This window comes from Cherax quadricarinatus, chromosome 18, assembly GCF_038502225.1.
Source record: "Cherax quadricarinatus isolate ZL_2023a chromosome 18, ASM3850222v1, whole genome shotgun sequence".
Taxonomy (NCBI): Eukaryota; Metazoa; Arthropoda; class Malacostraca; order Decapoda; family Parastacidae; genus Cherax; species Cherax quadricarinatus.
The window spans coordinates 45,465,464-45,480,289 of record NC_091309.1 but is presented as its reverse complement, the minus strand read 5'-3'; the positions used below and the strand labels follow the sequence as shown (position 1 = coordinate 45,480,289).

The 14,826-nt window shown below is 42.4% G+C and overlaps 1 protein-coding gene across 2 annotated transcripts in view; it reads left to right on the top strand.

Annotated features, from left to right (window-relative positions):
- The window catches only part of LOC128689253 (receptor-type tyrosine-protein phosphatase alpha-like), an 828,196-nt gene that overhangs the window by 493,959 nt on the left and 319,411 nt on the right, over nucleotides 1-14,826 (top strand). For both annotated transcript variants that reach the window (XM_070086466.1, XM_070086465.1), the window contains exon 13: nucleotides 14,480-14,582. In XM_070086466.1, coding sequence (XP_069942567.1) covers nucleotides 14,480-14,582 — 103 coding nt within the window. The remainder of the gene's footprint in view (nucleotides 1-14,479; nucleotides 14,583-14,826) is intronic.

The following is a 14,826-nucleotide window of genomic DNA, read 5'->3' as shown; positions in this document are numbered from 1 at the left end:
TTCAAGACATCCACGTCCAAAGTGTCCTGCTCGTGAAGCAATGTGCCATAAATGCCACAAGAAAGGTCACTTTGCTAAAGTATGTCGTGCTAATGCATCAACAAGAGCTAGTGCCTCCACACATTCCAGCGATCATGCGACTCTAGCAACAGTGACTTCTGCGGCTACTCCAAATTCACTGTCAAAGGCAGTTGTGAAAGTATTCATCAAAGGAACAGAAGTAGATGGTCTTATTGATAGTGGCAGCTCAGAGAGTTTCATCAACCTTGACTTAGTTAAACGGCTCTCCTTGACTCTACATCACTCATCAGGTACCGTTTCCATGGCATCAACATCTCTCTCTATTCAGACCTTAGGGTTTTGTAAGGTAAATCTCAGAGTTAATGGAAAGGATTATCAAGATGTACATTTAGCTATTCTGCCACAACTGTGCTCTGATGTTATCCTTGGTCAGGACTTTCAGAAGCTGCATGGTAGTGTCACCTTAACATATGGAGGTGAACTGCCTCCTCTTGTTGTCTGTGGACTTAGCACTTTAAGGGTAGACCCACCAAAGCTGTTTGCAAATCTTACCGCGGATTGCCATCCTATATCAGCTAAGTCACGCCGCTATTCTTATGAGGATCGGATGTTCATTGAGAAAGAAACTCAGAGGCTGCTGAAGGAGGGTATTATAGAACCGAGTGATTCCCCTTGGCGTGCACAGGTTGTTGTTGTTAAAGATGGTTATAGGAAACGGAGACTGGCTATCGATTACTCTGAGACAATCAACAAATTTACACTTCTTGATGGGTACCCTCTACCTCGAATTGACGATACAGTGAACAAAATTGCTCAGTACTACGTGTTTAGCACAATTGATCTGCAGAGTGCCTATCATCAAGTCCCTATAAGGAATGAAGATAAACCATACACAGCGTTTCAGGCTAGTGATGGCCTGTATCAGTTTACCAGAGTCCCTTTTGGAGTCACCAATGGGGTAGCCTGCTTCCAACGAATTATGGATTCACTCATTCAGGAAGAGCAACTCATGGGAACTTACGCGTATTTAGATAATGTTACCATTTGTGGCAAGACCCAGGAGGAACATGATGCAAACCTTGATAAGTTTTTGGAAGCCGCCAAGAAGAAAAATATCAGTTACAATGAGGAAAAGTGCACTTTTTCAACTAAAAGGCTTAGCATCCTTGGTTATGTAGTGGAAGGAGGTTCAATATTCCCAGACCCTGAACGACTACGACCTCTACGGGAACTTCCAATGCCTCAAGACAAAAAGTCACTCCGAAGAACTCTTGGTCTCTTTGCTTATTACTCACAATGGATCTACAACTATTCAAGTAAAGTCCGCCCATTGAGTGCTACCACATTTCCTGTGACAAAGGAAGCAGAAGCCGCTTTCCATACTCTCAAACAGGACATTGAAAACTCAGTAGTTCAAGCCATTAATGAGTCCCTACCATTCGAAGTGGAAACGGATGCATCTGACATTGCCATTGCTGCAGTCTTATCTCAGGCAGGACGACCAGTAGCCTTCTTTTCAAGAACTTTTCAAGGATCAGAGAAATGTTATGCTGCTGTAGAAAAGGAAGCCCAGGCCATCATAGAAGCAGTTCGCCACTGGAGGCATTATTTAACTGGTAGACATTTCACCATAAGGACTTACCAACGGTCCGTGATGTATATGTTCGACAAGAAGCATAAAAGTAGGATAAAGAATGACAAGATATTACGCTGGAGGATGGAACTATCGTGTTATGACTTTGATATTCTGTACCGACCGGGTCAAGAGAACATCTCACCTGATGCATTCTCTAGGTCCCACTGTGGAGCAGCATGTCATGATTTACAATCACTCTCAGCGCTCCACAAGGCTTTGTGTTACCCAGGAGTTACACGCCTGTACCATTTTGTCAAATCAAAGAACATGCCCTACTCAGTGGAAGATGTGCGACAAGTGATCAGAGCATGTAGAGTATGTGCAGAGTGCAAGCCAAACTTTCATCAGCCAGAGAAGACTCATCTCATAAAATCCACCCAGCCTTTCAAAAGATTGAATATAGATTTCAAAGGACCTCTACCAAGCACAAATCAGAATAGGTATTTCCTTAACATAGTAGATGAATATTCAAGGTTTCCCTTTGTATTCCCCTGTGCAAATATGGCTGCTTCAACTGTTATTAGTTGTCTTTCACAGTTGTTCTCTATTTTTGGTATGCCAGCTTATATCCATTCAGACAAGGGATCCTCGTTCATGAGTAACGAACTTCAGGAGTTTTTGGCTAGCAAAGGTATTGCCTGCAGCAGAACAACAAGCTACAACCCTCAAGGCAATGGTCAAGTGGAGAGGTTCAATGGTACTATATGGAAGGCAGTTACAATGACATTAAAGTCGCGCAATCTACCTGTTCAACACTGGCAAACTGTCCTACCTGATGCTCTTCACTCTATTAGATCACTGCTGTGCACAGCTACTAATGCAACCCCTCATGAAAGACTCCTCAACTATTCACGTCGTTCCTCTACGGGAGCCTCCGTGCCCACTTGGTTATGTCATCCTGGACCCGTTCTCCTGAAGAGTCACCGTAGGATGAACAAGACGGATCCTTTAGTGGAAGAGGTAGAGCTCCTGCAAGCTAATCCACATTACGCCCACATTCGCTACCAAAATGGTGAAGAGACTACAGTATCTACAAGACATTTAGCCCCAGTTGAAATCCCTATTAGTGTGGAATCTCAAGATACACCAATAGATGTGAAAGATGCTTCGTTTTCTCCTGGAAAGCCCCTTGAGACTACCCCTATGGAAATAGAGGATTCTGCTCCAGCAGTTAATCAAACCCCGCTGGAAAATATCGAACCTGGTGAAGAGGCTCAAGGGCTACGAAGGTCGGGACGTGTACGTCGCCCACCTAAAAGTTTGGGAGATTACTGTCTCTGATATTTTAGAAGGGGGAGATTGTAGTGATACTGGTCCTGTGGGGAGCAGCAGCAGGATAATACTGCACCACCTCTAGGGGCCCTTAACAACAACAACAGTTTGGTGTGTGTCATGGGCACCAACACATGGTGTGTGATTCTCTCCTACTTTATCCATTTATCAGCGATGCAGATTACATGGTGAGTTTAAATATGTGGCCTGTAGTTATAACTTTTCTCTTGACATATGCAAGACATCACCATCCCTGTAGAAGCCATTATTAGATGTACTAGTCATTATATTTTGTTCTTGCAGAAGTACTATGAAGATTCTATGTTCAATAAAGCCTAGAGATAAGGCCTGTGTTTCTATCACAACAGACACTTGATGCTATCTCCAACTATATTGTGGAGACGAAACCCTTGATGGACACCGACGCACCTCCTTCTACCCCTTCTTTGTCATGACCCTTGCAACAATCTTTTCCTTCACAGCATTCTGAATCCTCCTTGCTTACATGCTTACCGTTGCCCCCACACGATGACTTCACTGACCCTAATATCCCATAGATTTTATCGCCTCTCCTTGTTAGTATACCTGTCTTTGTAAATAATGTTTTATATACAATGGAATATTCGTGGCCTCATAGGTAATTGGGGAGAGCTCGAAGTGTTGCTCTCCCAGTTTTCCCTAATATGTGTTGGGCTACAAGAGCCTAAAATTCGTTCAGCTGTTATTCGTCCAGTTTTGGACGAATGAATCATTTAATGAGAGTGCGCTTCATGTATGCTTTGGTATACCATATCAACAAGTTTATGCTTGTTTTCTGCTGCATTATACTGAAGCTCTTATTTATTTGCACAGATGGTATACAGTTTACTCTCTATATATTTCCCCTTCCCGTGCATTCGGTATCTCTGTTATTGCGTTTTTTATTTCTTCTCTACTGCTGCCCATTTTGTTGTTAGGTGATTTTAACACTCGCTATCATCTATGGGGAGGGTCCCACTGTGGCTCTCGTGGTGATCAGTTGGAGACTCTTCTCGCTTCTCATTCTCTTCATGTTTTAAATACAGGTGCTCATACCCAAGACTCATTGACTCTCGCACTCAGTTTCTCTCTTGCATTCATCTTCCTATCTGTTCCTCGTCAATTGCATTTGATTACACTTGGTCTGTCCTCCCAGATTTATACAACAGTGATCACTTTTCTATTTTTCTTACTTCTACTACATATTCCCGACTGCCTCGTAGCCCCCCATGGCAATTTGCTCGAACAAATTGGGACTTATACTCTCATCTTACCACTTTTTGAGGGGACCCTCTTTCTTCCTCTGTTGATGAAGTAGTGCACCAGTTTTTGACCTTAGTTTTGACTGTGGCATCACATTCTATTCCTCAAACTTCAGGCAGGCATTCTCAGACATGCTTGTTTTGGTGGTCTCCTGGGTGTGCTCCTGCAGTGCGTTTGAAACGTGCTGCATGGAGCCGTTATCGATATAATCGGACCTCAGATCATTTTTTGAATTTTAAGTGGGCAAGGGCAGTTGCTCGCTGCGTCATATGCGACGCTAAATGCACTTGTTGGCAAGACTATGTGTCTATCATTACCTCGTCTTCCCGTATCTGTGTGGTTTGGAAGAAGGTACGGAAGTTGTGTGGCAAGTACACTCCAAACCCAGCTCCTGTTTTGCTGGTTGCTTGTGTTAATGTTGCAGAACCTCTTGAGGTTGCCATGGAACTCGGAAACTATATTGTCCGTGTCACCCAAGGGCTTCACCATTGTCCCTCATTTCTTACGTCTCAGTTCACCAAGGAGCAATTGCCCTTTGATTTCTCCTTTGATGGATTGGAGCCATATAATGTACCTTTCACTCTTCCATGCTTTCAGCCTGCCAGTCATCGCAGCTGGGCTTGATGATATTCATATCAGTATGCTAAAACATCTGCATTCTACTGCCCTTACAGTCCTTTTGCGTCTTTTCAATCTTATTTGGACGTGAGGAGTTCTCCTTTATTAGTGGAAATCTGCCATTGTCCTAACGTTTCACAAACCAAGCACTTCGGGGCTTGATTCCTCTCACTATTGTCCCATTGCTCTGACCAATGTAGTCTGCAAGGTGATGGAGCGATTGATGAATAGACGTCTGATATGGTATTTGGAGACTCACAAAAGTCTTTTTCCTCACCAATATGGCGTTCGCACAGGCCGCTCTACTTTGAACCCCTTGCTTCAAATAGATACATACATACGAAATGCCTTTGCAAACAAACACTCCATCCTAGCAGTCTCTTTTGATCTTGAGAAGGCATATAACACCACTTGGAGGTATAACATTTTTGCCCAAGCCCACTCTTTAGGCCGCGGTAATCTGCCAGCTTTCCTTACTGCTTTCATATCTGACAGACATTTTCATGTCCGGGTTGGCGCCTCGCTTTCCTCAGACTGTTCAGGCCGAGGGTGTCCCACAAGGTTGTGCCCTTAGCACTACCCTTTTTCTCTTGGCCATAAATGCCCTACCTTCCGTTCTTCCATCGCATATTTGGTTGTCACTCTATATGGATGACTTTGCTATAGCTTATGCAGGTGCTGACTGTTGCCTGGTAGTGGCCTCCCTTCAGGATGTATCTGACCGGGTTTCCCATTGGGCCATTTCTCATGGATTTAAATTTCCTAGTACAAAAACTCATTTCATTACCTTCACTAGACGTCCCCTTGTCCCAAATATTCCATTGTATTTACACGGTTCACATATTCCAGAATGTGACATGGTCAAGTTTCTTGGCCTTCTCTTCGATCGCAAGTTGACATGGAAACCGCACATTTCCTCTTTGAAGGCTGCTTGCTATAGTTGGCTAAATCTCTTGAAAATTCTCGCGCATCGTTCATGGGGAGCAGATCGCCGGACTCTCCTCCGTTTGCATTCCACACTAGTTTTGTCCAAGCTGAATTATAGAGACCAAGTCTATTCTGCAGCTTCTCCTACCACTCTCTCTAAGTTAGCTCCCATCCATCATCAAGGTCTACGTTTATGCCTTGGTGCTTTTCGTTCATCCCCTGTTGAAAGTGTCTATACCGAGGCGAATGTTCCTTAGCTGATTGCCGTGATGTTCATTGCCTTCATTACTTTGTCCGCTCTCATGATCATCATGTTTCTTTTACGTATAGGTTGTTCTCAGACATTAGTAAAAGCCCATTATTTGTTCGACGCCCCTGCTTACTTCAACCGTTTTCTCTTCGTCTTCACTCACTCTGCTCTTCTCTCCACTTACCTCCCTGGTATGTTCATTTAGCAACAGCCTTTTCCCTTTTTCCTTGTGAGTTTCCAACGGTTTAAGTCTGTTCTCCCCTACTGCCCTCCGCCAATGCTCTCCTACCTACGACTGCTTCTCGCTCTCTTTTTCTTGATCACTTCCGATCGCATGCTCATGCCATTGCTGTTTATAACTTATACAAATGGTTCTAAATCTTCTGATGAAGTTGGGTTCGCGGCGGTGTTCCCTGACGATGTTGTCCAAGGACATTTGTTAGACTCAGCTAGTATTTTTACTCCCGAGTTGTATGCCATCCTCATAGCACTTCTCCGTATTACATATATGTCTCTTTCGACGTTTGTGATCATTTTAAATTCCCTCAGTGCCTTACAAGCCATTAAACAATTTGATTCACCTCATCCATTAGTCCTCCGTATTCAACTATGGTTGCACCGTGTGGCTAGCAAAAACAAAGACGATATTTTCTGTTGGGTCCCTGGACACATTGATGTGCAGGGCAATGAACAAGAGGTTGCTGCTGTGCGGTCAGCAGTACATGAGCTTCCGGTTTCCTATAGAGGTATTCCGTTTTGAGATTATTTACCAGTCATCTCTGCCCGTCCTCGCAGCCGTTGGCAACAACGGTGGTCAAACATGCACCATATGAAATTGCGCTCTAATAAACCACTTTTAGGTTTGTGGCCATCTTCTTACCACCGTTGCTGTGCTTGGGAGACTACGCTCTCTCGTCTTCGCATTGGCCATGGGTATCTCACGGACCGACACCCTCTTCCTCCTTGTGAGGTTTGTCGGGTCCCTATTTTGGTTCTTCACTTTCTTGTAGATTGCCCGATTTACCAGCGAGCTTGTAGGATTTACCTCAAACACTGCCGCCGACCTGCCACTCTTACCGTATCTTCCCTTCTTGCAGACGGTTCTGCCTTTGACTTACAAACACTTTTTGACCTTATGTCAGCATGGGTTTAGAACAGGTCGCTCCTGTCTGTCTCAACTATTGGACCACTACGACAAGGTCCTAAATGCACTAGAAGACAAAAAGAATGCAGATGTAATATATACAGACTTTGCAAAAGCCTTCGACAAGTGTGACCATGGCGTAATAGCGCACAAAATGCGTGCTAAAGGAATAACAGGAAAAGTCGGTCGATGGATCTATAATTTCCTCACTAACAGAACACAGAGAGTAGTCGTCAACAGAGTAAAGTCCGAGGCAGCTACGGTGAAAAGCTCTGTTCCACAAGGCACAGTACTCGCTCCCATCTTGTTCCTCATCCTTATATCCGACATAGACAAGGATGTCAGCCACAGCACCGTGTCTTCCTTTGCAGATGACACCCGAATCTGCATGACAGTGTCTTCCATTGCAGACACTGCAAAGCTCCAGGCAGACATCAACCAAATCTTTCAGTGGGCTGCAGAAAACAATATGAAGTTCAACGATGAGAAATTTCAATTACTCAGATATGGTAAACATGAGGAAATTCATCAGAGTACAAAACAAATTCTGGCCACAAAATAGAGCGAAACACCAACGTCAAAGACCTGGGAGTGATCATGTCGGAGGATCTCACCTTCAAGGACCATAACATTGTATCAATCGCATCTGCTAGAAAAATGACAGGATGGATAATGAGAACCTTCAAAACTAGGGAGGCCAAGCCCATGATGACACTCTTCAGGTCACTTGTTCTATCTAGGCTGGAATATTGCTGCACACTAACAGCACCTTTCAAGGCAGGTGAAATTGCCGACCTAGAAAATGTACAGAGAACTTTCACGGCGCGCATAACGGAGATAAAACACCTCAATTATTGGGAGCGCTTGAGGTTCCTAAACCTGTATTCCCTGGAATGCAGGAGGGAGAGATACATGATTATATACACCTGGAAAATCCTAGAGGGACTAGTACCGAACTTGCACACGAAAATCACCCACTACGAAAGCAAAAGACTTGGCAGACGATGCACCATCCCCCCAATGAAAAGCAGGGGTGTCACTAGCACGTTAAGAGACCATACAATAAGTGTCAGGGGCCCGAGACTGTTCAACTGCCTCCCAGCACACATAAGGGGGATTACCAACAGACCCCTGGCAGTCTTCAAGCTGGCACTGGACAAGCACCTAAAGTCAGTTCCGGATCAGCCGGGCTGTGGCTCGTATGTTGGTTTGCGTGCAGCCAGCAGCAACAGCCTGGTTGATCAGGCTCTGATCCACCAGGAGGCCTGGTCTCAGACCGGGCCGCGGGGGCGTTGACCCCCGGAACTCTCTCCAGGTAAACTCCAGGTAGCCCTTAGTGTCCCTTCCAGCCCTTTTCTCCCCTCACCTCTGATCCCCTCTTCACCTAGCTGCTTATAACCCCAGCACTATTTTCTGCCACACAGTGCTGTATGACCCTTGTCGATTTAGCGCTTTCCTTGATTATAATAATTATAATCTTATGTATACTGGGAGGCAGTTGAACAGGCTTGGCCCCCTGACACTTATTGTGTTGTCTCTTAGTGTACTCGTGGCGTCCCTGCTTTTCACTGGGGGAACGTTGCAGCTCCTGCCGAGTCTTTTGCATTCGTAGGGAGTGATTTCCGTATGCAAATTTGGTACTATCCCTCTAGGATTTTCGTGCTTTATTGTACTTATATGTGTCATGAAGGTTCTCTGTTCATTCTCCAGGTTAGCAATTTTGACTGCCCTGAAAGCGGTCGTTAGGGTACAACAGTATTCCAGCCACGAGAGAACAAGTGATTTGAAAAGAATTATCATGGGCTTGGCAACCCTAGATCTCAAAGTTCTCGTTATCCATCCTATCATTTTTCTAGCAGATGTGGTAGATAAGTTATTGTGATCTTTGAAAGTGAAATCCGCTGACATTATCACTACCAGGTCATTCACAATAGTTTTTCACTCTGTTGTGTGGTTTGACTCTGTTTTATAGTTTGATACAGTTTTAATTTCCACAAGTTTTCCACATCGGACTAATTGAAATTTCTCCTCATTGAACTTCATTTTATTTTCTGCGGCCCAATTAAAGATTTGATTGATATTCGCTTGGAGTCTTGTGGTGTCTTTGATGGATGACACTGTCATGCAATTTTGGGTGTCATCTGCAAAGGAAAACAAGGTGCTGTGACTTACATCTTTGTCCACGTCAGATATGAGGATGAGGAACAGGATGGGAGCAGGTACTGTGCCTTGTGGAACAGAGCTTTTCACTGTAGCCGCCTCAGACTTGACTCTGTTTACTATTACCCTCTGTGTTATTTCTTTATCTGCATTTTGTTTATCCTCTAGCGCAGTGGTTCCCAAACTGGGGGTAAATTACCCCCTGGGGGTAATTTAACCATTTTTGGGGGGTAATGGAGGGGTGACAGAAAAAAAGTTATGAATTCTGAAAATCAAGAAAACAATGCGGTACCCGGTATGAGGATTATTGTTAACTTTGTCTTAGTATATAAAGTTGTAAAGTAAACCTATTATAAGTAAGTAATAAAGTTAAACCAAATAACAATAAACATCAAAAACTAATATACAGTATTAGAAAAGAAGAAATATATAGCTAAGTGTGTGGAAACCCAAAAGTATTTTGACAAGTATGCTTCAGGACAAAAGTCACTCAGTAGCCCAGATCGACCTGTCCAGTACGCGTCACTCACTTCCTGAGGCTGCCTCTATTTCACACTGTCAGTTTATCTGTGAGCATCAGCCGAGGTATACATAAGCTGGTATGTATGTGTACTGCCCTGTGCAGTATATAGTTAGTATTTACCCACTGTGTGAATTTTTAGCTATTATTAATTTTATATATAATGTATGTGTGGTTCTTACGTTTTCAATGGTTTTGCTAGGATTAGCAGAGTATGCGAGGCTGTATACGTTCACGTTTAGCCATATATATCAATAATAACAACATTTTGTGAAAGGGGTAACATGCTTTATGTGGCATGTTAAATTGGGTAACAAGCTGAAAAAGTTTGGAAACCACTGCTCTAGCGCATCGAGGACCTTATCAAAGTGGTCCAGTAGTTGGGACAGTCAGGAGCAACCTGCTCTGAATCCATGTTGCCCTGGGTTATGTAACTGATGGGTATCTAGGTAGTTGGCTATCTTGCATCTTAGAAACCTTTCAAAGTTTTTTATGATAAAGGACTTTAGTTCTGTTGGTCTGTTCTTCTTTGTAATTGCTTTACTTCCAACTTTGTAGAGTGGGGCTATGACTGTTGTTTTTAGTGACTGGTATGATCCCTGTGTCCATGTTTCCTCTCCATAGAATGCTAAAGGCAGGTAACAGGGGCTTCTTGCAGTTCTGCCTGGGGCAGAATGCATGGGCATGTCATTTATTGCGTTTTCGAAGTCTTCTGGTGTTAAAATAATATCAGAGATTTTTTAAATGACCGAATTTTGAGTCTTTGTCATAAAAAAAATATTTTTTTATGACCGAAACATGCAGGATCCAGGTAAGAAATTAAAGAAAGAAATCCAAAATATTTTTTTTTCATATGCCAATTCTAGGTCGAAAACCACATCCGGATGAGACTTTCAATGGTAACAACATAGAAATGAGTTAGATACTGAAATTTCAGAATGATTCAATGTTCAGCGAGTCGTTAATCAGACTAAAGGTAAATGATGTTTTGTTTATGACCGAAACTCAAAATCTTGTTAACAGTTCCAGAATTTTTTATATAAGCCTAGCACCAGTGAACGTTGAAAAAGGAACAAACGAGATGTTCATGCACTCTTCCCCAGGTCCAGACTCTTGGAAATCCATGTTCATCAAGAGCTGCAAGAAACCCCTGTCACGTGCCTTAATATTTTGTGTAGAGGGAACAGAGACACAGGGGTCGTCCCTCAGTCGCTAAAAGCAACGGATACAGCCCCACTCAACAAAGATGGCAGTAAGGCAATTGTAAAGAATTACAGACCGATAGCACTAACTTCCCACATCATAAAAATCTTTGAAAGGGTTCTAAGAAGCAAAATCGTCAACTACTTGGATACCCATTAGTTGTACAACCCAGGGCAACATGGGTTCAGGGAAGGTCGCTCGGCTTCTCATAACTACTTGATCACTATGATATGGTCTTGGATACACTGAAGGACAAACAGAATGCAGATATAGTATACATTGACTTTGCAAAAACCCTCGACAAGTGCAATCATGGTGTATCAGCACAAAAAATGCGTGATAAAGAAATAACTGGAAAAGTGGGTAGATGGGTTTTTTAACTTTATAACCAATAAAACACAAAGAGAGTAAACAAAGTCCAGTTATAGGCGACTACAGTGAAAAGCTTTGTTCCCCAAGGTGCAGTACTCACTCCCATCTTCCTCATCCTCATATCTAACATGAACAGAAATGTACACCCTGTCTTCCTTGGCTGACGATACTAGAATCTGTATGACAGTGTGATCCATTGAGGACATTACAAATTTCGAAGAGGATATAAATAAAGTCTTCAAATGGGCAACAGAAAACAATATGAAGTTCAATGAGGACAAATTTCAATTACTCCTCTATGAAAAACTTGAGGAAATACAAACTAGACTGGAGAACAAAACAAATTCTAACTACACAATAGAGTGAAAAAGGACCCATATGGAAATAAGCCACTCTGTCTGGCTTTTTTGGGTTATCCCAGGTACTTTACATATATGCTGCTATATATGATAATCCAAGTAACTGTATTTGTGTATACCTGAATAAACTTGCTTAGTTACTTAATGTGAAGGACTTGGTACTGATAATATCAGAGAATCTCATTTTTAAAGATCACAGTAATGTCTCTATGACATCTGCTAGGAAAATTATAGGATGGATAATGAGAACTTTCAAAACAAGAGATGCCAAGCTAGTGATGATTCTCTTTAAATCATTTGTTCTCTCTTGGATGGAATACTCCTGTCCACTAATAGCTCCTTTCACAGCAGGCATAATTGCAGATCTGGAGAATATTCAGAGAACTTTCACTGCACGTATTTAGTACAATCAAACACCTAAATTACTGGGGATTTTAGAAGTCCATTGGAATGCAGGTGAAAGAGATACATCATAATTTATACCTGAAAAGTCCTTGAGGGACTAGTCCAAATCTACCACAGCAAAAGATTCGGCAGGCGATGCAACATCCCCTACCCCACTGAAAAGCAGTGGGAGGGGGGATGTTGCCGTGATTACACTTGGAGATTACACAATGTGTGTGTCAGTGGAACAAGAATATTCAACTGCCTTCCAGTATACATAAAGGGGATTACCAATGGCCCCTTAGCTGTCTTCAAGAGTTAGCTAGACAGACACCTATATTCAGTATTTGATCAGTCAGTCTGTGGTTTTATGTTGGTTTGCATGAGGCCTGCAGTAACAGCCTGGTTGATCAGGTCCTGATTAACCCTGAGGCATGATTATGAACTGAGATGTGAAGGTGTTGATAAAAACATCCTTGAGGTATACTCCAAGTATGCATTACGCCGAATTTAAGAGCAATGTAATTTAGTTCTGAGTGTTATAAAACATCTTTTCTAAGTTATGGGCATTTACAGTTACTAGTTTATAATATTTCATCAAATCGCTGTTTATCTGAACATAATTTTTGTATTAAATTTCAAGGCATTTTTCTTAATATTATAGGTTACTGTTTTACCCCACTGATGTACAGTAGACCATTATATTACACGGTAGTTACGTTCCTGAATATGCTGTGTTAGGTAAATCAATGTTAGATAAACTGAAGAGCTTATGGTAAAAATAGGGTTACGTTCCTGCGAGCCCAAAAAAAGCCAAAAAAAAATTTTTTTTTTTAGACCACCAGATCTTACAAAAATAAAAGTGAATATGTAATTATAGTTCATTGTCGTGATGTATTATGTTGTTTTTACTGCTTAAGACTACATATGAAACATAAATAATAATATTTCTTACCTTAAATTGAGGGTAATGGTGTTCATTGATGATTGTGAAGAGATTGGTGAGTTATGTTGTGGCTCTACTGAGCTGAGGTGGATGGTAGAGGTTCTGGTACTCAAGTCAATGGTTGTACTGGAGTGTGCATAAATTCTGTAATGGATTTCTGTTCTGTTTTACCCTGCAGTACATTATGCAACTGATGGTAAGGCATCAGCTGTTCTAGACACCATTTCAGGGTCTTCTTCAGTGAAAAAGTCTAACTTTAAGTCAGTCAGTAAATCTGTCAAGTCAGTAAATCAGTACACTCAGTCAGTAAATCAGTCCAGTCAGTCAGTAAGTCAGTCATGTCAGTCAGTAAATCAGTCAAGTCAGTCAGTAAAGGAGTCAAGTCAGTCAGTAAAGCAGTCAAGTCAGTCAGTAAAGCAGTCAAGTCAGTCAGTAAACAAGTCATGTCAGTCAGTAAATCAGTCAGTTATTCATCACACAAACAAATAAACTTACCTCATTTTTTTAATTGCACAGGTTATCTCTTGTCTAATATCTCCATTTTCTTCGTTAACTCTAAGATTTCAATGCTTATACCTTTTCTTGCCATTTTCAGCAACACTAGTATGCTTACCTTGTGCCATGATTGCTTGGCAGATACAAGATATGGTAATTAAAAGATCAAAACACAGAATGGAACTGAAGACAGAATGGAACTGAAAGCTCAGATGGTGGTGGTGGGAGTGTCGGGGGTGGCAGGGAATGATGGGAGGTCTCCCCCTCTGACCCACGACAAGGCTGGGATGGTGGTGGTGGGAGTGTCGGGGGGTGGCAGGGGTTGGTGGGAGGTCTCCCCCTCTGACCCACAACAAGGCTGGGATGGTGGTGGTGGGAGTGTCAGGGGTGGCAGGGGATGGTTGGAGGTCTCCCCCTCTGACCCACAACAAGGCTGGGATGGTGGTGGCGGGAGTGTCGGGGGTGGCAGGGGATGGTGGCAGGGGATGGTGGGAGGTCTCCCCCTCTGACCCACAACAAGGCTGGGATGGTGGTGGTGGGAGTGTTGGGGGTGGCAGGGGATGGTGGCAGTGGATGGTGGCAGGGGATGGTGGCAGGGTCTCCCCTGCTGACCCACAATAAGGCGGCAGCTTGAGCTGGGGAATTTTTTCTACACGAAGTGTTGTATAAAAGTGTGCCACCATTTTTCAGTAGTGTAATAACCAAAACATAACAAATCCGTGTAATATAATGATTTACTCTGTATAATTGTCTCATGAACATCATCCACCAGTGGAACTTTCTCTTTCCTTCCTAAAATCTTTAAGAAGTTTTGTTAAATAGTTTAATTATATTCATTCACATTATTTACACACTAAGCAACATATTTTTAAAATATATTTTATGGTGCAGGTGAAGTGGTGCCGCCCGTGGAGGTCCCGACATCAACTCTCTGGTGGCTGATCATCATTCCCTTTTTCGTGATCATCATTCTTGTTTTGGTTATTTACTTTAGGTAAATATTACATACCTCATTTGTTTTAAACTGAATAATTATGATATAAATTTCATCATAAATATTTAAATACAAACTAGTAATACCTTTCACGGGATAATATGGATGTATATTTTTCTCTTTTGTTTCTTTGATAACTTGCGACTGTGTTCTCTGATCAGCTACATATTATAAACACTTGTGTATTGTACACTGTAGAAATATTAGATTTGTGCTCTTAGGTGCGTTGGAGGTTCTGACTTCA